Source organism: Xiphophorus couchianus, chromosome 17 (assembly GCF_001444195.1).
Source record: "Xiphophorus couchianus chromosome 17, X_couchianus-1.0, whole genome shotgun sequence".
Taxonomy (NCBI): domain Eukaryota; kingdom Metazoa; phylum Chordata; class Actinopteri; order Cyprinodontiformes; family Poeciliidae; genus Xiphophorus; species Xiphophorus couchianus.
Genome location: NC_040244.1, coordinates 2484292 through 2512200, shown reverse-complemented (window position 1 = coordinate 2512200; position 27909 = coordinate 2484292). Strand labels below are relative to the sequence as shown.

At 41.8% G+C, this 27909-nt stretch overlaps 1 protein-coding gene across 23 annotated transcripts in view; it reads right to left on the bottom strand.

The window, feature by feature from the left end:
- Positions 1 to 27909, bottom strand: part of celf2 (cugbp, Elav-like family member 2) — a 285915-nt gene that overhangs the window by 48444 nt on the left and 209562 nt on the right. For all 23 annotated transcript variants that reach the window (XM_028044204.1, XM_028044183.1, XM_028044189.1 and 20 more), the window contains 3 exons: positions 25710 to 25792; positions 5294 to 5342; positions 122 to 256 (listed from right to left, as the gene is read on the bottom strand). In XM_028044204.1, coding sequence (XP_027900005.1) covers positions 122 to 256; positions 5294 to 5342; positions 25710 to 25792 — 267 coding nt within the window. The remainder of the gene's footprint in view (positions 1 to 121; positions 257 to 5293; positions 5343 to 25709; positions 25793 to 27909) is intronic.

Sequence of the window (27909 nt, the reverse complement as noted above, 5' to 3'; positions counted from 1 at the left end):
TCAGAAGCAGTTCTCCTTCTCCGAGGCGGCCATTTTGGCGAGCTGCAGCAGCTGGAGGCCCTTCAGCTGTTTTACCAGCATGAGGAGCTTCAGGATGGAGGTGAGTCAAAGTGGCGGGTACCTCTGCTGAGCCCGTCGGGCCCCCTGAGGATCCGGCACTCCTCGATCTGGCCGAACGCGGAGAACATGACCCGGATGTCGTTCTCGTTGCACTTCTTCGACACCATGCCGATGAACAGCTTCCTGTCTTCAACAGCTGCAGGAGAAGACACAGAAACATTTACTGGGTCATTTCAGTAAATGATCAATGCTGGGTTAAATAAGTACACCCTGTTTCAGTTCTATAACACGGTCCGGTACCGTTAACGATCCAATTAAATGATCAAATCAAGCATCCAAAAACACACAAACAAACTGTCATGGAGACAGTTTATGCAGAACCGTTTGAGTCCAACTCTTCCGGAAGTTTCTTCTTTCTGAAGGTCCAACAGCATCATTTCTTCAAGTTGATGTCTGGACTTTGACTAGGCCGCTTATATTCAACATGCAACCTGAAACTATTTTCTACAGAATCATCTCCCTCTTGAACTGAGTTCCTAAAGTAGTTTGGGATTTAATCCCGTCTGAGATTAAGAGCAGAAACAGTTTTAGGTTTTTAACATCAGGTTAAACGAGGATTTCTGATGTGTGGAATAAAACCAACAAAAATCTGTATGAAGAGGAAATCAAGAAAAATCCAACATAAAACCTGAAGAAAATGTGGAAATTTGTGTACATTTAGGATAAAAGTCATGATCATTTCAGGATTAAACCAGTAGAGTCAGAAATGGCTTTCCGGTCATTTCTCTGAGCCATGACCTTTGACCTCAGGCTGCTGGGACCAGGGTCAGATAGGAAAATGCTTGGTTCCCTACAATATGGGACCTCATAGAACTGTTTTAAATAAATGTTGAATTTTTGTTTATATCATATTTTCCGCTCAAAAGTCGTAATTTAAAAAGGATTTCTAGAAAATCTGGATAAAAAAATTAGTTCCTGAATTAAAAATTGTATCATGATACTAAAAACAGGAATCGAATCATTAGAAACTGAAAGATTTTCATCTCTGTCGACGTCCAGATCGCTCTGAACACAGCAGGAACATTTTCTTTAGGTCGTCCCGTTAATCGTTTCATCCTGTCTGACGTGTTTCCTGTCGGCAGAGCGACCGGCCTCAGGACGTTCGGAAACGGCCCGATAACCTTTCCTTTCAGAGCTGCTGATCCGTTAACGAAGAGCTTTAATTAGCTGCTCCTGGGGAATCTGTTGAAGTTAAACCGAATCTGAAGCTGACGGTAAATAATTAAAAAACTCAGAACAAAGAAAAATGTTGAAACAGAAGAAAAGTTAAAAGAAATGACAGAAAGAAAGAAAAAAGACTTTGTGTGTTTCATCATGCTGTGATCGATGTCTGATTATCACTTCAACCCTGAGACTCAACCTGGTGGAAGGAGCGGCGGCGGCATGCTGCGGGCCGACGGCGGCGACGCCTTCACTCCACATCCAGCGTAAGGTTAATCCGATTCATTTTTAATGAGGAAACTGTCAGCTCCTTCCACCAGGCCAGGCAGATAAGCGCTCGCTCGCTCGCTCTCTGGGAAATCAATAGCACACTTGTTTATTTTGCTGTTGGACTCGTTTGTGTGTTTAAGGAGAAAAAAAAGAAGAAACAACAAACCGACGGGATTCGCTGTCGAGATAAGAGGCGCTTTAAGAAGCCGTGGCTGCTCTGCGGGCGGCGTGTCGGTGTGTGTGCATCACTCCAGAGGATGATTAGCACAAGTCTAACAGTAATGTAATTAATTTACTCTGCGTCGATAGAGGGGAAGGAGAGCAGATATCGTTACAATTGACTGTTTCTGCTTGGTGTTCGAGGCGTGCCGGCAGGCGGCGAGGCGATAAGCACCCATGAAGACGGAGTCAGCGTTGCATTGTGGGAGAAAGCTTCAAGAACCGCCTGCGGACCCTTCAGGGAGGAAAAACCTGAGCCGTTTTCCTCTGTTTTTCTTGCGGTTTTCCCGTTTTGCCCTCTCCCCCGCTGACTGAACTGATAAAGCTCGCCGCCGCCGTTCGTCAGCGCTAAAGCAGATCTAACAGCGGGTTTATTAAAGGTCGTTTCTGTTAAACGGATGGATACGTATCCCTCGTCAGGCTCCATATTTCACCCTTCCAGCTGCGAGCCACAGCTTTTTATTGAGTCCCTCCCTCCTCGCCCCGACAGTTATGTCTTATAAAGTCACAATTCGCCATATTTCAGTGGAGCGGATGATGGCTTTTCTAAGGATTTCTCTCTTCTCTTTTTTTGGGTCGTGCCGGCAGAACTTTGGGCTCCTGATGTGCCGCCAAAAAGCAGCGACGTCAGGTCGAAGCCTTTATTTCCAGCTCTGGCTTTATAGCTTTCATTATCACGTTCTGCTCAATTGCTCAACTATAAGGGTCATTTCATCAAAATTACAGAAACGCACATTTACTCCACTTAGCCAGGCAGATAAATTAGATGTAATTTGCCAAAATTTCTGCTATCTGTCACTGATATTTATCATTTTCGCCTAAAAAGTTAATAAAAGTCTAATTTGAGGTTCACTGTTTATCCAACCAAAGTAATCATACATCTGTTCTTGTGAAATTAATTATTATTTTGCTTTTTTTAACTTTTTAAAGGATTAAAATGAGATTTTCTGTAAAGCGTCTCTGACTGAATGTTTCTTTAAATCATTTCTGTTTGCAGCTTCTGACTAATAAACTGAACTTATATTTCTTTGTTGCAAGACTTTTATTGGAGTATTGGTGCTGAATGAATGAACCTGCATCAAAATCGGACCAGGCTCCTTATGCAACGTCCCAACCAGAAGGAAAAAGTGACAAACTTTCATGTTTACATCAGTAACCTTGGAGGTTCAGCTCAGACTAATTAGAGCAACATGGGTTTTAATGTGGAGTTAAAAAATTAAAATGGTGATTATGTTGGTTTATTTGACCTTTAAGGCAGAAATAACAGAAATATAAAGCTTCATTTGGCATAAACAGAGTTCAGTTCTGGGATCATTTTCATTTTTGCACTGATGATATTATAGTTTATCTTGCATTGATCACCACAGGATGGCTCATATTTTTACCTCAAGTTTTGAAAAATTGTATTCAAATCTGCTGGAAAATATAAATAAAAATATACATTATTTTTATGGTTTTACTTTGATTTTTGCTGATTTTTCCACTCATTTATCAGAAAGTATTAGCAGAAAACGTTGCAGGACGAGTCGTCACCTTGCAAACGACTCGAACTCAGAACATCCTGCTGTGGGATTAAAATGGCCCTCTTTATTTCTGCTTCTGGTTTTATAGCTTCATTGTTATGTTCTGCTCATTTACTCAGATTTAAGGGTCATTTCATCAAAATTACAGGAGCTCACATTTATTCAGCTCAGCCATGCAGATACATTAGCGGTAATTTTCTAAAATTTCCGATCTCTGCCAATGATATCTATTATTTTTGCCCAATAAGTTCATAAAAGTCCAAATTGAGGTCTGCTGTTTCTCCAATCAAAGTAATCATCCATCTGTTCCTGTGAAGTTGGTCATTAATAATCTTTTTTTAACCTTTTGAATCATAAAAATGAAATATTTTTTCTTTCAGAGCACCTAAAAATAAGAAAGTCGCCTTCAGGCTTTTCAGAAACAAGAACTACATTTATAACTTGTAGCTTTTTTGTATTAAAGTGTCAAACATGTAGAAATGAAATGAAATAATCAGAAATGTGGGTTTGATTTTACCTCCCTCTGTTGAAGGTTTTTAATTAAATCCATGCCAAGAAAACTTTCTGTCTTCCTTCCAAGAAGCCAGACTTTTCTTTCACCTTTAAAAACATTCTTCAAAATTTCTGAAGGTCTCTGAGATTTTCTGCAGTTATTTCACTCAAATTCACACACTGACCTGCTTACATCACAGATTTGTTCATTCCTATGCAGACGACGTACTGTTCACTAATCTTACCTTATTTAAGTTATGGGGCAATAATTACAAAACTGCACTGCAGGGAATATAAATACTACAGAAGAGCGATAAGAATAATCCATAAGGTTAGAAAACTTAAACACCTTTTATAAAGTCTAAATTATTAAAGTTCATTGATGTAGTGAAACTACAGAAAGCTCTAATTCTTTACAAAACCAAAAATAAACAATTACCACAAAACTAATTAGCAATTTACAGTTATGTGGGAATCAGTTTAAAATGTTACTACTGAGAAAATTGATCAGGTGAAGTTAGACAATGTCCAAACATTAAACCGCTCCAATGATCATATAAACATATGATTATTGCTGGATATGTGAGATTATCGTTGGTGTTTTTGTTTGTTTTTTGGAGAAATTTAAAGAATTGATTCATCATCTACGGTAATTAACATTAAATCGACAGCATATAGTCTGAACTATATACTGATAAATACAGGTTTAGATTTTATTGTTTGTTACAAATTTCTGATAATTATTGAGTCGGTAACGGATATAAAATGTTTGAAAATGAGTCATTTTCAAATAAAACATTGTTGGTAAGCTAATTATTTTGTTCTCAGTCCTACTGGTTATTTGTTTTCCTTGTTTTTAAAAACCTGATTATTAATGTAATAAATATAAGATTATGTTGGTGGTTAATGAGTGGGATTATTCAGAAGTTTATAATTACCTCTTAAATATGTAAAACTAAAGTTTTCACCTTATGATTCATGCTGGAAGTTTTATTTAGCAGATATTCAAAAATAAACCAACCTCTGTGTTACGTTTGATTGATATTTGAAGATTGTCCAGCTGGACAATCAAAGCAGATCCATGGGTTAGAATGGCCTAGTCAAAGTACACAGCTGAGAAGGTGAGGTAGAACAGATGTTGTCTGGTGTGACTGAGGTGGGTTTGTTCTGCACAGAGAAATGGGTCTGGATGTGTGGATGAAGCAGCAGCCGCAGCGGGGGAGCGACACCAGTTCATCACTGGGCTAAAACGATTCAACTGGCGCTGACCTCCTTCCAAAGCACCTCAATAATTTATGACACGTATAAGAGAAAAAGATATAGACACAGAAATATCAGCATTTCCTCCTCTATCTCTCTTTCCAGTTTCTGCTTCAATCTTTTCTCTTCCCATCTTCTCTGCAAGTCAAGTGAAGCAGCTATTACCAGGCAAATTCAAAAACAGCTCCTGGTGTGTGTGTGTGTGTGTGTGTGTGTGTGTGTGTGTGTGTGTCCTTGTGGCCACTCACCATTAGATTTCTCACTGTCTGCAGGTTTCATCTGAATAGGGTGATGCATCTGTGGAAACAAAAGAGGGGCAGACAGAAGAAAAACATTAAATATCACCTTGACACATGCATAAATACAGAGCTGCAAAATGCTTCAGCTCCCTCATGTGCAAATTAAATCTGAATATCATTCAGAGGCAAATGTCAACGCAAGCAAACGCTTCAGTTTCTCATAAACACTTCAGTTCGGAGGGCAGGAGGCGTGGAATCAAACGGAGTCATGAAAGCAGCAGAGAGACGCTAAAAAGCAAAAGGAAGAAGAAGACGAGGGTCAAGGATGAGAAGATGAAGAAGGGCAAAAAGACAAAGCAAAAAGAGGAGAAAAATCAGAAAACAGGCAGAAGCTCAGAGTTACGATAATGAGAATAAAAAAGGTGAAAATCACTTCATTCACTGATTACAGAGATCAGAGCTCATCAATATGCTGCTGCTGCAATTATTCAGTTTAACTAATAATTCATACAATATTTATTGTTTCTATTTTATTCCCAGGAACACAGAAATCAGCTGAACAAGAACCAAATGTTTAAATTTGGTACACTCTGTTAGACTGCGGACCAGAACTCCATCATCTGCTCCTCCTCCAGCTGCTGTGGTTCTGACCCAAACCAACCTGTTCCCCTCCTGGCCTGTGGGGGCGCTGCACCAAGAACCACTGAATGAAACGACACAAAAACCTCTGAAGACACTGAGAGCAACTTCCTTCTTCACCAGATGGAAACAAGATGGAGGCGTCAGATTTTAGTGTTGGAGGATTTCTCTTTAAGCTAAAGACCAGGAGCCATTTCTGCTGCTAGCGTTGGGCTAGCACGTTAGCGTTAGTTGTATTTACCCAGAATGCCCTGCGCTGTAGTCCACTTCCTGCTTTTGAAGAAGGTCTCCGGTCTGCTTGGTGTTCACATTCAAACCGAACCAGAGTTCACTTCAGCCGAACCCAGACCAAGGTTTGGAGGACCAGAGTTCAGAGCTAGCTTAGCATTCACACCTCACCAACCGAACCGAACTTTCTATGCAAACAGACTGGAGTTGGATTAAACGGACTGAACAGGACAGGTGTGAACGCTCCCTCAGGCTTCTACATCGTAGGAACATCTACGAAAGAATATCTGGTGCAACTCAAAGTTACTTTTTGTTTTGTCTGCCCTCATTGAATGACGCCCTGGGCGGTGAGCCACATCCACCATGACTTGAAGCAGTGGTGTTCAAAGTTTAAATGTTTAGTATTTTTCTTTTTAATTAGAATAGCAAAAGCATTTTGTTTTTTATGTTTATCTGCTAAATAAATAAACTAAGCACACAATATTTTTAGACATATTTCTGCAGCCGGGTAAATGAGTAAATGTACTGTAGATTTAAAAACATTTCTATTTATCTGGCAGATTTGCCAATAAAAAAAACCCAAAACAAAACAAAACAAACAAAAAAATTATATATATATATCTATATATACTAAAAATATATGCATATATTTTTTAAATTTTTTTTTTATTTTTTTGTGTCTTTTTAGCAACAAGAACAGGAAGTGACTCACTCCTGCTTTATAAAATGGACGGTTTATAAAACTGCATTCTAGTAAAAACCTCTGAATGTTTCTGTTTCCTATTACTATTAAATTAAAAGGTAAAATATGTGAAAATTTGACCCCAACATTGTTTTTAAATGTGGATCTGCATCATCTAAAACAAATTTAGACTATTCTTGACCCGGGCCCATCCAGAATCATTTTGAGGGCCACAAACGGCCCGTGCGCCACACTTTGGACACCCATAACTAAAGCCTGCTCTGCTGCAGCTGCAGTCAGATGTGGAGCGTTTGGTAAAGCGGAGCAGCGGTGTGAATATGCGTTAAACCGAGCCGTTTCTGCCGGATGTGAGGAGGATAAAGACGTTTCTGTAAATACTGTCTAATGTAAACTTTCACACTCCCGTTCATCTCTGTGACGCACAAAGAGCAGTTTAATAGAGCCGCATGATGGATGTGTTTTCAGCTCGTGGCTCGTCTTTTATGAAAAAACAAGAAAACACTTTAAGCGATGAGACGGCTTTGTCACCTCGCGCGCCCGGCTGAACCCTGTCCTCTTATGTCCCGTTTTTATTCCCTCCATCTCTCTTTCCTTTATGGGAGATTATGTGGCTGTTTGATCTGCGGAGAGACGAATGACAGTGATTCTCCAAATCTAGCCCGGTATCAATCACACTCAGAGTCAAATACCAGCCGTGAGGGAGTGCGTGTGCAGGTGTGTGTGTCGGCGGTGTGTGTGTGCCCCGTCTCACCCATTACGCCCCTGGGCTCAGTCACGCTGTGACAGAGGGCTTTGATCTTCCAATTCTATCACACACCTTTATCCCAACTCTTCCCCGTCTTGCTCTCTTCCTTATCATCCTCACTCTGACATTTTTTTCCCCTTCTCACTGGCCTATTTCACACACAACGACACACACACACACACACACACTAGATCCACTGATCAGTTCCACGCATCGCCTCAAGGGGGCAGTCAGCTGAAAATTTAGAGTGAAACAAATCAAAGAACAAAGAAATCTAAAGGTGGAAAAGTATTTGTCTCCTGTTTTTACTTTTTAAATGTGTTCCAGATAAAATTTTAATAATCAGACAACTAATGTTTGCATCTTTTAAAGAAAATAAGCTACAACATAAATAAATTGACTAACAAAACATAGACTGTAGTTACATAAAGCAAAACAAACAATCCAACATTTCAAATTAGTGGCGCTACTTAACAATAATTTAAATCAAATTAATTGTAGCAGAAACACGCAAACACAAAGGTTCCAGCTTTACACTTTTGTATGTAAAAAAAAAAAAAAGAGTAAATGCTTTAAAAAATCTGTGTTCAATCCTGCAGCTATATAAAACACAACAACCCTCCTGTAGTCCAAGAAGAGACGAGCTTCATCCAGGCCTGATCCAAAACTCAACAAATAAAACAAGCAAATTATTTTAATAGGATCTGTTGACAACACGAAGTAGGCCAAAATATCTAAAACTGAGATGCACTAAATATAAATATGAACCTTCCCAGGAGGCCGACCCACCAAAATTACTGTGAGAGTTCATCATCGACTCATGCAGGAGGTCCAGAAGAAAGCAAAGGTCAGAGGTCACAATTCAACAATAAGAAAGAGAAACCAGAACCACCAAAAGAACACAAAGACCCATCTCACATTTACCAGAACACATCTAAACAATCCTCAGGACTTCTGGGAAAATCAGATCGCACAGAACCACAAGAACAACAACTGCAGTAGAACACGGTGGTGGCAGAGTGGTGATCTGGGGGGGATCTTGATACTTGCTGTAATGGATGGAAGCATAAAGGAGAATGTCTGACCATCACATAGTGAAGCTCACTTTAGTTCTGCAGCAGAAAAATGATCCAAACAACTCCAGGTAGTCCACCTCCGAATGGCCTAATCAAAACCTTGGCTTCTGTCTGACTGAGATCCAGCATCACCAGGATGTTTATACTGGAAATCCTTCCTTTGTTTCGGAATTTAAATGAATCTGCAAAAAACTCCAGATATAAACAAATGATAACAGATGAAATATCCAGTTATTAGGTTTGGGGGGGGGTCCAAAGTGTGGTCCGGGGGCCGTTTGTGGCCCTCAGACTGTTTTTTATGGCCCCCAACTGCAGTTCAAGAATGACAGAAATTTGTTCATTTATTGTCTTGCAATGGCAACTATAAAGTACATAAGGTATTTTACAACCGAAACGTTTATAATAAGTAAAACTACGTCGGATGAGATTGTTTTTATTTTATTAAACAAAGCTAAATACAGGAAGCGTTATGAAGCAAAGTGACAAAAACCAAAAGAAAAAAGTTTGAAAAATTAATGCAACTGTGAAAAATGCTTCTTTAGTTTTGAACCTACAAAAACTACTTCACTTTATGTATTTATAATTTTCTTATATTCTTGGCCTTCGAGTTCCTTTGACTCATTTTTCTTTCTCCAGCCTCTGTTTTTCGGCTCTCACTGAGCTCCGTACTTTGCAGAATGCTAGTAATCAGACAGCAGCAGCAGAGACATGGAGCTCCTGCATCAAAGAGAGAAAAAGTGACAAAGGGTCATAAAAGCTGGACAGAGAGAGCGGCGGGGCCCCCGAGGCGGCGCGGCGCCCTCTGCAGTATGAGTAGCATAAGGACAGACGCGGGGATGTGGATGGGGCTGTGTGTGCTAGCTGAGGGTTGATGCCACATCAAACGCAGGAGAGTCATGTCAAAGCGAGCCTGGAAGTCGCATCCAGTCAGTTTTCGTTAATCCATTTCAAAGTCTGTCCTCTGAAGGCAGAAAACAAGAAAACAGAACAACAAAAGGCAGACAGGCTCCGTGGCGCTGCCGTCATTCACTGCTGAAAAACGCTGCGCGCTGCACGCCGCCCACGCTAACCGAAGCGAGCGGCGCGCTCCTGCAGCTCAGGTACAAACAAGGAGAACGGCGCCTGGCTTTCAGGCGGCTCCTCCTCAGGTCTGTCTACCCAGAATGCCCGGCGGGCGGCGCCGCCGTCGACGTGTTTGATCTCGGTGAGCTCCCGCCGAGACCAACAAAGCAAGGCTCTCCTCCGCTATCCCACAATTCCACAGTGCTGTTTCTTCCTGCCTGGCAGGCCCGCAGCCGCTGCCTGCCATTCATTATGCGCTCAGCAGGAAGCGGCAGAACCTCCAAGGTTCTCACTGCGCGCCGGCAAACGCCGGGCCTCAAACTGCACCGGATGCTGCGCTGGCATTCTGCTGGAAAAACACAGAAAAAAATCTCTACAGCGGGGGGAAATCCACTTCCTGTTTACCTGCAGCTGCCCGAAAAACTCCAAACCAAACCAGATTCCTGACAAAATCCTTAATAGAAATGATTATAAACCCCCAGAGCTGCAGCGGTGTAGTCAGGCCACTGATGATAGAAAAACAAGAGCAAATTTACACCAAGAAGCTCAGAACATTTCTAGATAAAAGAAAAAATGTTCTGAGTTTGAAAAGTAGAAAAAAGGCTTGACAAAAATGCAGCAGCTTTGTATAGCAGAGTATCAGGGCCATTGTCCATTAAAAAAAAAACCCAAAGAGTTTCTGCAAAAAACTCAAGACAATTTTAGATTTAATCTCAGAATTTTATGGGGAAAAAAAGAGAAATGTAAAAGTTTAAAACGTTGATACTTTGTAAAAGATTAATCAAACATTTTCTAGAAAGAATGAAGAAATTTTGCTAAATCAAAAATTTGCTTGGAAATTCTAAGATTAATCTCAGAAATTTTCATGATTATTTTAGAACATTTCTGAGATTAATCTCAAAATATTTAGAATTTTTAGCAAATGTACAAATTTTCTCTTCCTACTTTTTAAAAACCTACAGTGGCTCTAATACGTTGAAAGCCACTGCAAGATAATTTTGCATAATGTTTTTGAAAAGAGTGGAGCGAAGGGGCGGCAGCTGTGCAGTAATTTCCTGAAGTTTGATTATAATGAAGTTAAAGTTTCTGGGAGCTTTAAGGAGCTGATTATCGGCTCGTCGTGCATCTGTGGTGCTCTTCAGCTGAAGTGTCTCCATTTGTTTGCATGCGCGGCGGCCAGCGCTGCAGGAAAACACGCTAAATGCATACCTTGGAAAAATCGATTAGGATTTAATTTCCACATTAATGTGTAGCCTGGTCCCAGCTCACACTGGTAATAATGAGCTGCTGAGCCGCCGTGTTGTTACTGGTTAAAACTACATGGCTGAGAATAATGGCTGCTATAAATAGCTTCATTTATCTGGATTTGTGCTGCTGCGACTCAACATTTCCTTTGAAAGAGCAAAATCTGCACTGGTGAGAAGTCTGGGATTGAATCGGATTCTTCAGGAAACGTTTCTGGTTTATTCATTTATTATTCATTATTATTTATTATTCATGGTTTATAAAACTTGCAACATTTCATCACTTCGACCTTTTTTGTCATCCTTGTTTTCAGCAGAAATTATTATGATTAATTGTTTTGACTCAAAAATCGATTTTGAATCAAATCGTAGACCCAAAAATCTGAGTAAAATTGAAATGTGGGGCAGTAAAATGCTGCCAGCTGTACCGTCCAGTGAAGCAGCATCAGAGGAACCTTCCTGGTTCTGTTGGACCGGCTGATGAACCGTCTCCGTTAAGTATGTAACCCACATTGCATTCAAGAATTAACAGGATTTTAAATAATCCGAATTAAAATTTATCCAAACAGTTCTTAAAGTCTAGCTAGGTTCGGCTACTGGAGGAGATGGCAATTTGTAAGACACAGAGACAGTAAGATGGTGCAAATTAGTGAGTTGTATTTAGTATTTACAATATATATACACATTAGTCCATAGTTTAAAGGAAAAAACAAGTTAAAGTTCCTTATACCAAGGACGTCCACCAGTCTTTGTTGATGATGGAAAAACTCAAAATAATCCACTTCCTTCAATGGGGACTTGAGCTGATCCTCCAATTAGTTCGGAAGAATGTTCCCAGATAAGTCTTGTGTTTCTGGATCCTGCTTATTTTAGCTCGCCAGTCTGGTCAGTGAAACCAGACAATCCTTTGCTATTGTCAAGATCCCTCCAGCCACTCCTTACGCGAGGGATCTGCAACGCACCTGGCCTGTACAAACAGACCTAATTAATCAGTACATGTACAGAAGTTTCATAAGTAAATATAACTTATGCAACCAATATTGTTACGTAACAAATCAATATACAATCACAACAGGCTGGAAGGCTAGTGCTAGCACACTAGCTCCCGACCACACTCACCAGTTCCTTCTTGACTAACCGTGATTCTTGCAACGCTTGGTTGAGTATTCACCCGGCTGCAAGTTAACATAATTACACGATTGAAAAATAGACAATAAAGATCTGAAACCTCTTTGGAAACAGACCAGTCCTACCTGCACGTCAGAGTCCCGCAGCGGTTCTGCCTAAGCTGCGATTTGCAACCATATAAACTGTGCTATCAATTTAGGACGCTGATGTGCAGCTGTCGCATGACGTCAGAGTCACGCGAGAACACTATTGTTCTCGCCTGGTTGGTGTTAAATAAATTAAAGGGGAAGAGGAAAACATTTAATTAAACCTTTTTTTCTTTTTAAATAAATCTAACAAAATGGAAAATAAAATAAATAAATTAAACCTAATATAGAAAATGATCCTGGTTACAAGTAGTTCTGGAAGCGCCTCACCTCCTAAATGTGAGCTGCTGCTTCTGGGCTAATGCTCACAGATGTCTTCCTGCTCGACGCCGGTGCTTGGAAAGGTCAAAGGTCATTTGGTCCAGGAGCAGGAGGAGCTGCAGCATCTGTGCGTCTGGCGCTGGCAGCAACCAAATATGAACGCAGACTTTCTCAAACACACACAGCCACCCAACGCAGAAGGCACACACACACACACACACACACACACACACACACACACACACACACACACACGTTGTCGTCCATCTGCGGTGAAGGTGTGACGGAGCGCCGCTGGGTCAAAGTCAGACAGATGGCCCTCGCAGTCGGGGCTCGATATCGATGACGGAGAGCGTCCGAGCTCACACACGGAGCCGGAGCTGGAAGGGGAAAACACCCAGCAAGGCGTGGAAATCCACACGAATGACCTCCAGACAGTCATCACCGCTCAGGACGCTTCAGAAAACTCTCTGCTTCATCACGTCTCCTTCAGGACAAACACGTCCACCAAGCTGCACCTGTTCACTTCGCTAAACAGAAACATCTCCAGCAGGATGAGATTCATCACTGAACTGGAAATAATATCTGCAGAGATTTGCTCTTTTATACAAATATACACTTTCTGACAATTATTTAATAGACCAGGTTTATTTTAAGCTGTATTCAGAAACGTTCTATAAAGAAAAAAGGTTCTGGTGGGACCTGGACCGCCTTCTCCATTCATGTCGGTTCATCGCTTCACCTCCAGTTTATGAAACAAATGATGATGAACCATCAGGTCCAAATTCAATTAAAATGTTCACATCCGATCTGCTAATTCACTGCAGTCTTAATCTAAAGTACCGGGGGGAGGAGGGGCGGCCATGTTGGATTTCTAGACAAATCTTTCCAACTTGGAGACCAGCAGATGAACAGGAATGTTTTTATTAGCGTAACTCAGCAAATAAACTGTCTGACAGGTTTTAGGAACTGGTCGATAGATTCTCAGCCCAGAAATGATGAGAAGTTTTTGTGTCGCTTGTTTGTAATCCATGTTTTCTGTTGGTTGTTCTGCTTGTTCCTCTCCTGGACACGTGAGCTTCATCAGCTCCATGAGGAGGAATCACAGCTTTCTGATTCACAGGAATTGCAAATTAGATTAAAAATATCCAGCGAACGTGTGTCTGCTCGGATTAAAGTGTGCGGCTGTCATGTGAGCTGATCAAAGCTTCAAAGAGACCCAGATGTTGATGTCAGAGCGAATCCTGTTGGATCGACTCAGGTCTGCTCGGCGTTCCAGTGGCCTGCTGGCTGCCGGCGCAGTTTGCTTTGGAGATTATGGATCTGGAAGTTAAAACAAATCCTGCTGCTTCCACTTCCTCTCAACACCTTCAGTCCTTTTTTTACTCTTCCTGATGCTTTTAAACCAAATGCTTTCAGCTTCTTAAGATACAGAGTCAGACGTGACAGAAAGTCCTAAACGTAGAGAAAGAAACTGGTTTAATGCTCGCTAACTTCACACCGGAAATTATAAAATATTTTATCTGACTTCAGTTCATTTATTCTCAACTGGAAATAAAATTAAAACGACTTTTAAAAACCTGGAAAAAACTTTTTTAATGACTTACAGTGCTAATAAAAAGTATTTATTTATTTCCCAGCAGGTTGGCGGCCCGAAGCATTGAGCAACAAAGAAATGATTTGAAAAAACAAGGTGGAGATCGGATTGGCCTAGTCAAAGCCCAGACCTGTTCACAGCTGATCTATACCAACTTGAGTTTATCAGGGTGAATGGAAGAAAACTGCAGGATGATTGAGACAAATTCATGTGGAAATACTAAATATTTATATAACTTTTTATTAAATATTTTTATTTAATGGTCATTATTTTCACTTTCATAATAAAAGCTTTTTTCTGTAATTGTTTGTCATAAAAGTGAAATGTTGTTGATCCTAATTGATTAATAAGTTAAAAAAGAGTAGAAATAGTTTTTATAAACTCTATAATCTATAATCTATAAAACTTCCTGCTTCGTTGAAATATGAAGTTCATTTGTTTCACTACTCAAAACAGGAAAGACCAGAAAACATCTCCTGTCCCAAATAAATATTTTAAAAGTTCATCTTCTGTGTAAACATCTTTTAAAGAACCGAAGAAGAGACATCTGGTGGGTCACCGCGTCTCCATGACAACCATTACCCACAATCCACAGGCAAACTGGCTTTTTACGTCCAGATTTACCACGACTGGATTCTTCTGGTGCAAAGTTATGACGCACGTCCCACGTCCACGGCGTAAAATGCGACGTGATTTTCAGACTGCAGACATTTTGAAAACCGTCAGGATAATTCCACTCATGGCTGCGGCTCCAATCGGATCTTTCTGGTAAAAAGATCAGAATCGGTCTGTTTATGCTGCAGGGAAAAAGTTGGATTTGGGTCGAATTCGCCTGCTGTCCCAGAGGTTGGAGCTTTCTAAAGCTTTCTAAAACTCACAGTGGGATGGTGCAGAAGAGGAACATATTTTGAGAGTTTTTTCCACCAGGCCAGTAGAAGTGGAGGAACCGGACCAGAACCGGACGCCGTCCCAGATGAAGAGCGGTTTAGCAAACCGAATCGAAGCGTTCTGAACGATCGGCCTCTCCTCAGCAGCAGTTACTCTTAATTATCCCCACTTCATTTAGCTCGGTAAACAATTAACCCAACATGACTGTGAGGCCTGATTGAAGGATCTGGTATTAGCTATGACGCGTCTCCTCCACCCTGACTCCGCTAAGTGTTTAACACCGTTAGCCTCCATTTACAGTCTCCTCCATCCTCTTCCTCCTGCTAATCAATACACTTAAACGGCGCCACCAACATGCAGAGGGAAGATGGGAAGTTAATTTAAAGAAGACTATTAATATTTCTGTAGTTAAAGAGGAGCGGACGCGCGTGACGTGGCGGAGGTTTGCCTTCCTGCTTGCCGTAGCGTTTGGGTTTTACTACCAATTACAGCCTTTAATTGAATTGATTTCGATAATGAGCCTCTGTAATGACACCGCTGTGGGAATGTGTGTGATGAATGAGCCGCTGCTGTTTTTTTTATGGACCTAAATAATTTGTAAAGAGGCGGACAGCGTTTACAGACGAGAACACACACACACACACACACACACACGCTCGCTGCCGACCGGTCAGCCTTCCTAGAAACCATTTGTCCGAGCTCCAAGCCCTTCAGCCTGTTGCATAATATCCTCCAGGCTATAACACATGAATGTTTGATGGCATACAGCTCTCTACACGGAGCATTTAATATCCTTTGCTGCTGCAGTTTCAACGTTTTGACCAACCACCAACTCGTCGCTTACGCTCTGCGTAACAAACAGCCAACGACTCTCCGGCTCCCTCTGACTACAACCGTTAGCTTCTCCGACAGTAAAGCCAATTCCAACCAACCAGAGCTGATGGAAACCAATTACCTTCTTGGCAAAAAGTCGATTCTTTTTCTAATTGGTAAAATCATTCAGATCAAACTAAGTTTAATATCAGACAAATCATTTAAAACCTTTCAACAGAAAAGTTTCAACAGAAATATTTTATTTAGCATTCAGTTGCCTGTAAATCTAAAGTCCTTCAGTGTCCCACTGCACCTGAAAGCATCTCTGCAGCAGGACGGCTAAAGTTTGATCTTTACTCTATGAAGCCTTTTGAAAAAATGGGACATCAGACACAAACAGGATGAGAGTCACAGGAACAGAGCTGTTTCCCTGAGAGAAATACACCACCACACTCCTATTGGGTCACACAAATGTTACAGAAAATACTTTACATGAAAACACTGCATGGTGTATTTATATGAAGCTTTAATGGAAATATTTTTGCTTTCACTTTTGTCTTTAATTTTCTTCAATGGGTTTCAGTTGTGGTGAACCTGGAACAGCAACGGGATGATTGCACAAGTCTGCACCTCGAGTCAATTCAGACTAGATGAAGGTGAAAGAAAAACACTAAAAATCTCAGACTCAGCAGCTTTGTCTTCCCTTTAGATACACATGTAGGTTCTGGGAGTCTGAAGCAGCATCCTGCTCTATTTCCCTCATTTAAATCTCTCCTTTGGAAAGTCATCAGATGGAAAAGCCGGCTGGGGAAAGTGGAGAGCAAGTGGGACCAATAAATATTTAAAGCAGGCAGATTGGGCATTAAATTTATTTGCCTTTCAAATGTGTTTGGTAAAACAGGGGGCTTGTTTACAGCGTGTCTGCATGACTGACCACTTGGGATTCTCTCCTCTAAAACAGCACATCTATCCCATGAAGCCAGAGATGAAATGGGCTCCTAGTCAACAAAAATGGCTCTTTAAACACTTTAAAACAAGAACCTTGAGAAATATATCAAAATAAAAGTGCTTATTTAAATGCTTCATGAATAATTTGGAGATACTTTTTAGATTAGTAACAGAATTGCCAAAAAGCCGGAGCTGCTGAAGCGTGAAGACGGCCAACAAAGATATAAATAAATGAAAACGTTGGTGCAGGATTATTAATAGAATGAAATAAAAATGACAAAATACAGAATAAGCAAAGCTTTTCTAAGTCCTGAGCCGTTTTCTGAAGAGAGAGATCAGAATGAAAACAGCAAACAGCTCAGTTTATATTTATTTCCTTCTCTTGTTTTCAATTAGAAAAATATAATGTGGAAGAACTGATGGTTTCATGAACACAACATTCATTATTATCCCGTTTTAAAAACGTGTGCAGCTTATATAGGAGGAATAAAAAATGCAAGCTGGACTCAAATTTGTAAGATAATATCTATTTCAATATTTCATCAAATCAACAGCATTTTCTAGATTTCTCTCTTTTGAATTATAATTTCTTACAAACCCAACTAATATTTTGGTAGAAAAAATAATCCTTTTGATATTACATTTACAATGCAGGAATAGTACAACTCATAAATAACAGTAGGTCAGATTATTCAGCGTTGAAACTAAAATGTTCAACTTCATGCCAATACTAAGAGAAACACTCCACACTTTTCTCCAAGAGCAAACGCTACAATATGAAGATATTTAAACTTTAAATGGTTAGAATGAAGCCTTGTTGCTTTCACTGAAACATTATGTGAGTAAAATGAAGTTCAGAAGTTCGCGAAGTTAGACCGAAACGTTGCGTATTTAGAACGAAGCGTTGCGTATTTAGAACGAAGCGTTGCGTATTTAGAACGAAGCGTTGCGTATTTAGAACGTAGCGTTGCGTATTTAGACCGAAGCGTTGCGTATTTAGAACGTAGCGTTGCGTATTTAGAACGAAGCGTTGCGTATTTAGAACGTAGCGTTGCGTATTTAGACCGAAGCGTTGCGTATTTAGACCGAAGCGTTGCGTATTTAGACCGAAGCGTTGCGTATTTAGACCGAAGCGTTGCGTATTTAGACCGAAGCGTTGCGTATTTAGACCGAAGCGTTGCGTATTTAGAACGTAGCGTTGCGTATTTAGACCGAAGCGTTGCGTATTTAGACCGAAGCGTTGCGTATTTAGACCGAAGCGTTGCGTATTTAGACCGAAGCGTTGCGTATTTAGAACGTAGCGTTGCGTATTTAGACCGAAGCGTTGCGTATTTAGACCGAAGCGTTGCGTATTTAGACCGAAGCGTTGCGTATTTACAACGTAGCGTTGCGTATTTAGAACGAAGCGTTGCGTATTTAGAACGTAGCGTTGCGTATTTAGACCGAAGCGTTGCGTATTTAGACCGAAGCGTTGCGTATTTAGAACGTAGCGTTGCGTATTTAGAACGAAGCGTTGCGTATTTAGAACGTAGCGTTGCGTATTTAGAACGTAGCGTTGCGTATTTAGACCGAAGCGTTGCGTATTTAGAACGTAGCGTTGCGTATTTAGAACGAAGCGTTGCGTATTTAGAACGTAGCGTTGCGTATTTAGAACGTAGCGTTGCGCATTTAGAACGAAGCGTTGCGCATTTAGAACGAAGCGTTGCGCATTTAGAACGAAGCGTTGCGCATTTAGAACGAAGCGTTGCGCATTTAGAACGAAGCGTTGCGCATTTAGACCGAAGCGTTGCGTATTTAGACCGAAGCGTTGCGTATTTAGAACGTAGCGTTGCGTATTTAGACCGAAGCGTTGCGTATTTAGAACGAAGCGTTGCGTATTTAGAACGAAGCGTTGCGCATTTAGAACGAAGCGTTGCGTATTTAGACCGAAGCGTTGCGTATTTAGACCGAAGCGTTGCGTATTTAGACCGAAGCGTTGCGTATTTAGACCGAAGCGTTGCGTATTTAGAACGTAGCGTTGCGTATTTAGACCGAAGCGTTGCGCATTTAGAACGTAGCGTTGCGCATTTAGAACGTAGCGTTGCGTATTTAGAACGAAGCGTGTACGCTGTACGCCATCTATATCAGTGTCGTTCATCTTATCTTTTGTCGTTAGCGCAGCTAGCATATAGCCACCCTCCTGTCTTTTTCTGTCAGCCTCATAGTCAAATTACTTCTGAACAACACTGTTGTGTTAGCCTTGTCGGCTAAAAACGTTGCATGTCTTTTTCTGGATGTACTTACTTGTTTTATTCCTGCAGTGCAGTTAGCTGATGTTACCTTTTAGCATTAGCTTATCAGTAGAGGGTGTAAAATTTTAATATGTAATATAAAAATATTAATTTCATTGTGAATCACCCTAAATTAAACCTTAGGGATAATAAATGCCTCAGTTTTTGCTGGATTAAATATGATTTTTCACTGCTTTCAATTTGAGTTTTTATGTCACTTAGACTAGGGGTGGAAAAGTCCAGGCCTCCAGTCGCTGTCCTGCAGGTTTTAGATGAGCCACAGGTACAAAACCTGGAATGAAATGTCTTAATCACCTCCTCCTGGTGTGGACCGGTTCTCCAGAACCTTAATGACCTAATTAACCTGTTCAGGTGCTGCAGCAGAGGCTCATCTAGAAGTTGCAGGGCATCAGCTCCAGGACTGGAGTTTGACACCTGTGGTTTAGACGGTTTAATTCAAGGAACCGACTTAAAAATTATGAGTTAAAAAGAAAAATAAATAGATATCCTCTGGCAACAGCTGATAAAAATGCCTCCAGGGTCTGATATCAATAATCACAGCATTTCCATCAGCGCCTGCTTGATCGTTTTCTCCAGTGTCTACAATATCTCACATCCTCCAGCGTGACTTGGCTCACTCAATAAACTGTTTCCACAGTTTGGCATGATGTATGATATCTAAAATCCCACAGCGTGAGCTGAGCTTTCCACAATTTCACCATCCATTTATCTACAATCAAACAGGGGAGAAGTGAATCTTTTATTATTTGTTCTGTTTAATTAAGACTATTTAAAAAGTTTGGCTTTGATTGCTGAAGTTCGCTGGTGTCAGCGTGGCGTTTGTGACAGTAGGAGCTGTTCATTTGGACAAATGATGTGTCATCCTAACTTAGTTTGGCCTTCATCTCCTCTGACAGATCTAATAAGCACTCAGACCTGCAGCGTGAACGCAGCCAGAGTCTCCAAAGCAAGTGTTCGGGTCGGCTTCAAAGCCCGGCACAACGGGGGTCCTGCGACCACGGGGCCTTTCGCATGAAAGGACAGGATTTCTCACATCACTGAGACCGATAATGCACATTATCACTTACAGTCTGTTTGCAGCGCTGTCCGCTGACTTGAAATAATAACCGACTGATTAAATGACTTATGTCTTTGGACTGTAAATTGCTGCTTTTAAACCTTAACCCTGCTTGAGATCCAGCCGGCTTTGAAGGGAGGCTTTGATGTGCCTTTGGTTGGAGGAACACACACAACCTTGAGGCCTGCGTTGTGCTGCCGAAGAGTGGCTAATTATCTCGGCAGCAGAAAGGTAAGGCGAGCGGGGACCGGCGTGTGTGGTCTCAGCGCGAAGGCGGCTTTTAATGAGCCCACACTCTGATCCGCCCACGTCAAGGACAGGATCGGCGTGATCCCCGTCCCGACACGTGACCAAGCCTCCCCGGCTTTCCGTCAGGATTTTACATCCTTGAAAAGATTCTCTCTATTTTTGCGTCGAGGACAAAAAGATGGAGGCAGAGATCCAAGAAGATGGAGAAGAAAACAAGGATAAAAGGCTGAAACGCTCCAAGCTGGAGGGCGCTCTAGAGGACACTTCCTAGATTAGCTCCCCCCTCCCATCCGGCCCGCCGTGTTCCCTCCGACCCCGCTTCAGATGGGGAACAAGCGGCCCCGGGGCCCTCTCTATGGGCGTCTGGAGCCGGGTGGGTGGTTATCAGGGGACACGGGGCACTTAGACATCTGTCAGCTGCTAATGAAAGAGTTCAATTTAGTGGAAAATCTAAAACAACCTTGTCTGACGGGCAGGCTGACAGCTTTTAACTCGCCGTGAGTGTGTGTGTGTTGGAGTGGATCAGGAGGGAGAAATTAGAAAAATAAATTAATAAAAAGGTGAAAGTAACTGCAGAGGCATATTTTCTCTGCAGATGAAAGCGGAGGATGTGTGTGTTAGAGGCAGGCAGGCCGTGCAGCAGGGGTCGGGTCTTATGGCTTTAAATCGCTCCGGGGGGCGGCGCATGAATCCCAACGATAGATGGGTTATGGAAGGGGTGTGTGTGTGTGTGTGTGTGGTGGGGATGAACACATGGTTCTCCAGGCAACACTCTGTCTCCACCCCCCTCGACCTTCATTAGCGGGTCATTAGCAGAAGTTCAGGGAAAGCTGGAAAACAGTCGGCTCTGTTTGTCTTCACACAAACACTCATTATTGTTCTACGTTTTATTTTTTTATTTTTTATACTGCGCTGCGTTGTGACGGCGCATTAACGAAGCGAGGAGAGTCCAACCCAAAGCAGACAGATGTCTAGAAAACGGCTTTATTATCTGCTAATAACGGGTCGTCAGAAGACATTAATACTGAATAGAAACAGAAAATATTTAAGTATTTATTTATTTAATGGTTGCCTCATATTTTGGAAATTTTTTTCCATTCTTCCAGAAATTCATAGGTGAAGTCAGACACTAATGTTCGGCAAGTATGGAGTCCCATTCCTGACTGAGTAGCTCTGATGGTGGACATTTCTGTTTATTTGTGGGCCCATGAACGCAGCATGTGGCGTAGGCTGAGAGGAGAAGAAGAAAAGCGGGGGATGTGAGGTGGAATCAAAGCACAGAAGAAGAAGAAGAAGAGGAGGAGGGTGACAAAGAAGAACAAAAGGTGTAGAAAGTAAAATTTTTCCTTTCCTTTATTTTTACCTCAACATGCTTTTTGCAGCCATTAATAATTTCCTGTCATCATTCTAACTGAATATTTGATTATCTGTTTCATTAAATTGGTAAAATGTTTTAAACTGGTTGCTTTTCAGGGAAAAAAATATTTTTAAAGATATTCCAGGCATTTTAAACAGCATTTAAGCTGCAGGCTGGTAAAGACCAATTTAGAAACCTAAATATGTTAGCAGGCCCACAGCATGATGCCACCACCACCATGCATGGCAGCTGGTTCACAAACTGAATAAATCATGATGTGTGATTATTACTTCATGATGGAAGAAAAGTCTGCAGGCTGGTTCCTTATTTTAAGGTTTTTTTCAAGTTGGGCCTAAAGCTGCAACAATAAGACTCACAATTGGTCAAAATTACAAAAAAACATCAAAATAGGCAGAAAAAAAATTTAAAAAAGGAAAAAATCCTGCAGGTTTTAAGTTTACTCAGCATTTGGAGAAATGACTAAATATTGTTTAATATCTCAGGTGTGCACACATGAAAATCATATCTGGACACATTTAAGTGCAGCGACTGGCAGCATGAAGAGCGTTCCTGCCCCAATCCAACATGGCTGCCGCTGGCCACTGGCAGAACCAGCGTCCTTTCTGCAGTTTGGGCCCCGTCCAGCTTTCCACTCTGATTGCATCTCTCCCTGTTAAGTTCTTGGGTTTGGAAAGAGCGATAGAGCGAGGGAAGGGAAGAGAGCCAACTCAAACATTGTTCCACTGGCTTTTACAAGCTCACAGAGTGGGCGAGTTAATAAGCAGGTATTGGTTTTTAACGGCGGCCCGTTTATTGCTTTGGCCTCGGGCGAGCGGCAGCGCTCCACTCCACCTTTTCCCCGTCCGTCCGTACATCAGCTCCACTAATCTCTGGCTCGGCTCTCGGCCCGCTCCGCCTGCTCGCCTTTTGTTTCCACGTTTCTCTGAGCAATTAATCCCGACTCCTCATCAAGCGCTGGCTTTTAGCCCCGCCCCCTAACCTTTTCAGCCTCGTCGAATCAGAAGCATTTATGAAAAGACGAAATCAGAAACAAAACCGCATCAATTCTGCGTTATTATGTTGCTATTGATTGTGTCTGCTGCAGGTACATGCTGCTGATCCTTGCGCTGTGGTTTATTCAATTTAAAAGCATATCTCTCAGTCAATACGGGACGATCTGACATCCGCGAGTCATTGTTGTGCGTCTCCGACATGATGAATGCGGTGCAGCTTTAATTACAGACATATTGAGCTGTTGATCAGTGTCATCTGGTCCTCAGAGGACGGCTCCCTCAAGGTTCAGCAGCACGGAGCAAAATGAGACCAAAACCCTCCAAACTGGGATTAAAAGCTTTTCATTCCTGGTTTAAACGCCGATTTCTGCGTTTGATGCTTTGTGGAAATTTCTACAAGCAGAAAGAAGAGGCGTGTGGGTCGTGTTGCCCTGCGGTTTGTCTTACAGGCGATAAAACTCTCTCTGTCCGCTCCATTAACCTTTTAAACTGAAACTGCCTCGCAGCCAACATGTAAAAGCTGCAGAGCCTCTCCGTGCAAAGGTTACGTTGAAAATAAGATGGATTACATCAACGATTCCTGATTTTTTTCTCTGCTGATTCTCAGTTATAAAATAGAACATTAAATACAGATTACAGGTTCTGCAGATTAGGATAAATGGACCTATAATCTAGACACATTTTGCACCCCGTGTACGAAGCTGTTGCAGAAATGCTGCATCCCAGGTGAACAAATTAGCGTCATCACAGATCCTTCCTTCAAGCAGAAACAAACTCCATCAGTGTTTACACTCCTTCTGTTATTTGCAGTTTTTGCTGTTGGATTGATTTTCATTATGTAATTACATAAATCTCAACATAATACAAATTTTAATGCAATTTATTAAATGTTTGTTCCGTTGGGAACCTTTGTATTTCCATGTTTCTGGTACATCTGTAAATCTGACGCACAAACGACATCCTCCATGGATCACTGAGTTTTAACTTCTGCTTCTAAAGACCGATCTGATTGGACGCTGCAGAAGCCTGTCATTGTGTTCAGGTTGTGCTAAAACCAGCTAGCGAAGCTGTTCAAACTCACAGGAGAAAAACTGCTTCGATTTGATGATAAAATTATATTTTAGCACAGAACTGTTATCTTGAATGTTCGCTTTATGAGGGCCACATGAATATTAAAGCGAGCCAGATTTGGCCCCCAGGCCATGAGTTTGAAACATGTCCCTTAGTACATCTATTTCTGATTTGATCATAAATATGTTAAAAAAGGATAGAAGAAAATATTTACCAGTTTCTGCACAAATATTTGTAACAAGACCTGAGAAATATTATGCTTTACATATTGAAGAAAATTCTAAATAAAACTGTCCAGTAAATAAATGTAGACAGTTACAGAAACAGATTCCTGGTTATGTTGGCAGGAGTACAGACAAAGGATCTGAAGGTTCAGTTTAGCTGCATCAGGATGAACATTTCCTCCGACTCTCAGCAGGTTGCAGGTTTACCTGACCGGAGCGGATAGGACGGCGTTACCGAGGCGATTTCATGTCCTGTAATCCTAAACCTGCTGCTGCCTCTGTCCTCAGGCTGCTTCTCTCCTCCAGCCGCGGATCACCGGACGGATCAACAGGCTGACTTTAACCCTCTTATTCCGCTCGCAATTAACACGCTTCCTCTGCGCACAGAAAGTGGCAGCATTCTGGCTCCATACGGGGAATTTGAGGGATTCCCAGCTTCCCTCCTGAACCGCCCGGGAGGCCGATCCAATGATCCACTGGAGGAAGCTGAAGGTTTGTATGCGGACCAGAGTTTGCTGCTTTAGTTTGGTTATGCGTTCACACTCACCAAACGAACCGGACTTTCAAGACTAATGGACTGGAGTTGGATAAAGCAGAATAAACTGGGTTGGTGGGAATTAACCCAAACACATAAATATATGTCTGATGACATCAGATGATTGTTTTTTCTGTTTTTGCAGAGGTTTGTAGTGGCCACCCCGGACAGTGACGCCCTGAGCAGAGAGTCGTATTGCCCATCTGACCCACTGAGCCCAGTAACACTGTACAGAAGAGCAAGGAAATAAGTAGGAGAGCAGTGTGTCTTTTCTTGGTTTAATGACTTTTATATCTCATTAAAAGCCAAATAATTTCGTGTCTAAATGAGAACAGTGTAACAGTAAAACAGGATGTGTGTCATTTAGAAGCAGCTTAGTGAGAGGACGGAGACGGAGGAAGTCCCTTTATGACTTTTTAAGATGCTGTAATCTGTCAGGAATGTTTTTCCACACTGAGTGACAAACTGACACTCATTCATTAGAACAAACTGCTGCATGCCAGCCTCTATAAGCTTGTTTTTATAGAGATGTCCTGCTGATCTCTTGTTCTGTGATCTGAACAAGAGAAACCTGAGTAAATAAAGGAAACTACTAAAAATAATCATGTTTTCTACAGTAGAGAATGAGAAGATTTTAGAGGAACGACCAGCAGTCCTGGTGGACCTCTGGATGTTAAAACTGTGCTAGAAAGTTTAATTTGCATCTCTGCAGGCCCAATAAAGAGACTACATTACATCTCTGACTCCTGTAGCTCCACCAAAACAAATCCAGCTCTTTCTAATGTTATTATCCAGCTGGGAGACACCTTCAGCTCGGCTCCGAGCTCCACGCCATTCACAGCGTGTTCCTCTGGAGGAACAATGCTTCCAAACAGGAGTATTTGTTTCCAACAAACTCCCAGCGGCGGCTTCCTTCAGCATCTGCTTCCCTGCTTATCAACAACCAGGCTTCTCACACAAACTCCCTGCGACAGGCGGCTGCTCACCTGCGCGTGCCCGGTCACTCACCGCTGCTAAATGCAGCGTGGCAGCATGGAGGTAATCTCAGCGACACACGCAGGCCGGGGGCGAGCGCGCCTCAGGGCGCTGCTGGGAGTGTGTGATTAGAGCGAAAGGTGGGAAGAGGAGAAGCCAAGACACAAATACTCACCCCTGTTAAGGTCTTTATGTTATGCAGTGCATTCTGGGCTTCAAGGGCAGCTTTCCTTGTGTAAAACGTGACAAAACAGCAGCCTGGAGAGACAGAGGAAACACAGAGAGCAGAGGGATCAGCAACAAAGAGCAGCTTCTATATTCATCTGCTTGGCATCACCTGTCGACACCTGCAGACGCTGAGTGAATGTTAACAACACAAACATCCAGCGCCGAGATGACGAGAAGGCTTCTGGATCGGTTTCAAAGCTTGATGAGTCGAGTCGAGAGGAAGTGGCTCGCGGGGAGATGCAGGAACACGAAATAAAACGCAGAGAAACGGTGCAGCAGCAGCTTCCTCCTCATTAATCCTGCAGCAATCAGAGGAAAGCTGCAGAAGGAAGCGATGCCTTCACTGACCTGATTTACTCTGTAATTACAGACATGAAGGTCAAGCCAGGAAGCAGAGAGCCTCTACAAATTCACACTTATGGCCTGTTTGTTCCTCAAGTCATAAAATAACTGATCATTTCTCTGGGCAGAAATCTGTTAAATTTATCTTCTGACATTAAATATGGACCAAATATTACAGTTTGTGAACTGAGGTTCCTTCAAAATGTTTGTAATGTCCCTAAAGATTCATTTGGATTAATTTTACAAAACAGTCAAATTATTTAAAATTCTGGGAAAAAAAGTTGTTAAAAATATTTTAATGATAAAAATATATTACTACCGTTATCAATATTATTATTTCTAATACTTACTATAATTATATTTTATATCATATTTTTATATTACTTTATATGTATGTCTATAATGACTATAGCTACTACTACAAATTGTTATTTATAATAATAAAAATATTTCTAATAATTTCTAATAATTATTTATATTATCAATAATAAAGATTTTACAGTTTTTTAAATTATTATTCCATATTTTATTTGAAGATTAATTTCTGTACTCAGTTTTTTTTATTGTACTTTTACCTACAAAAGTCCTCAGATGAATCTAACATGTAATTATGGAAAATTATCAGTAGGGCCTTTATTAATATTCTGTTTACCTTCCATACTCCATCATGTTTGACCTGATGGATTATATTTAATCCCAAACATTAAACATCATTTCTTCCTCTAAAGCCAACAGAAAGATGCAAAGTGCAACAGGTTTCTGAGTCCCTGCAGAGGAAGAGAAGAGCTGCAGTTTGGCTCTGCAGAAATCTGCACATTCATACAAAAACCCCAGGAAGAAAACATGGAGGCCAGACAGAGAGGCGTGGCTCTTCTGCAAACATCTGCTGTCTGTTGGTCTGCGTCCGAAAATCTGAAGATCCTTCTGTCTGAATCAATTCATAAAAAGATCTTAGAAGTTCTTTTGGATCCAGACTGAGGATGCAGCACAGAATACATTACACACCGAGGGTTTGACAGTGTGTTGCATCAAACATCAGCTGGTTTTATTAGAGAGGTAAATATCCCATTATCGTGCCGCAGCCACAGGTGAGCTGCTGCCGGATCGTCGTTCTGGAGCCTCCAGTTTTTGCCATCTGTTAATTTCTGTGTTTATTTGTCCAGCGGTGAGCAGAAAGCGCTTTTGTTTAAATCTGCTTTGTTGTTTTCCCGTTGTGCTCCCGACACAAATCAAATCAGCTGGACCGAGACGGAGCCGCTGCTGGTTCTGACGGCCGGTAATGCTCGCCCTGCCGTCCAGCAGCGAGCATCTGGAGCGGGTTTCGCCTGCCGTCCCAGAGTCCCAGTGATGAGGCCGGGAGCGAAATGGATCTGGATTCCTGCAGCGTCCTGCGGGAGCAGCTGGCCCCTCGCCTGGCACCGGCGACGTGAGCTGGATGCAGCTGCACCGCGTTGTGCTGCGCCGCGCTGCGCCCGCCGCTGCATTAACACGGATAACGCCGGGCTTAGTGTCTGCTTCACCTCCACAAACCCACAGTCCACCGCATGTCACTTCCTGTCGCCTTCTAATGGGACGATCAGCAAGATGAAGGAGGAATTTAGACTTAGAAGAGCATGAAAAGCAACATACACAAACAGAAGAGCTCCTCCTCCCCCACCTGTTGCTGAAAGTCATCAGTCAGCTGCGTATGGAAGTCCAATGACAACTAAGCAAAAACCAAAAAACCCACAAGAGAAGTAGAGATATTTTCTAATAAACAATCACCAACGCTCAAATAAGACAGAAAACACAACGAGTCAGTTTTA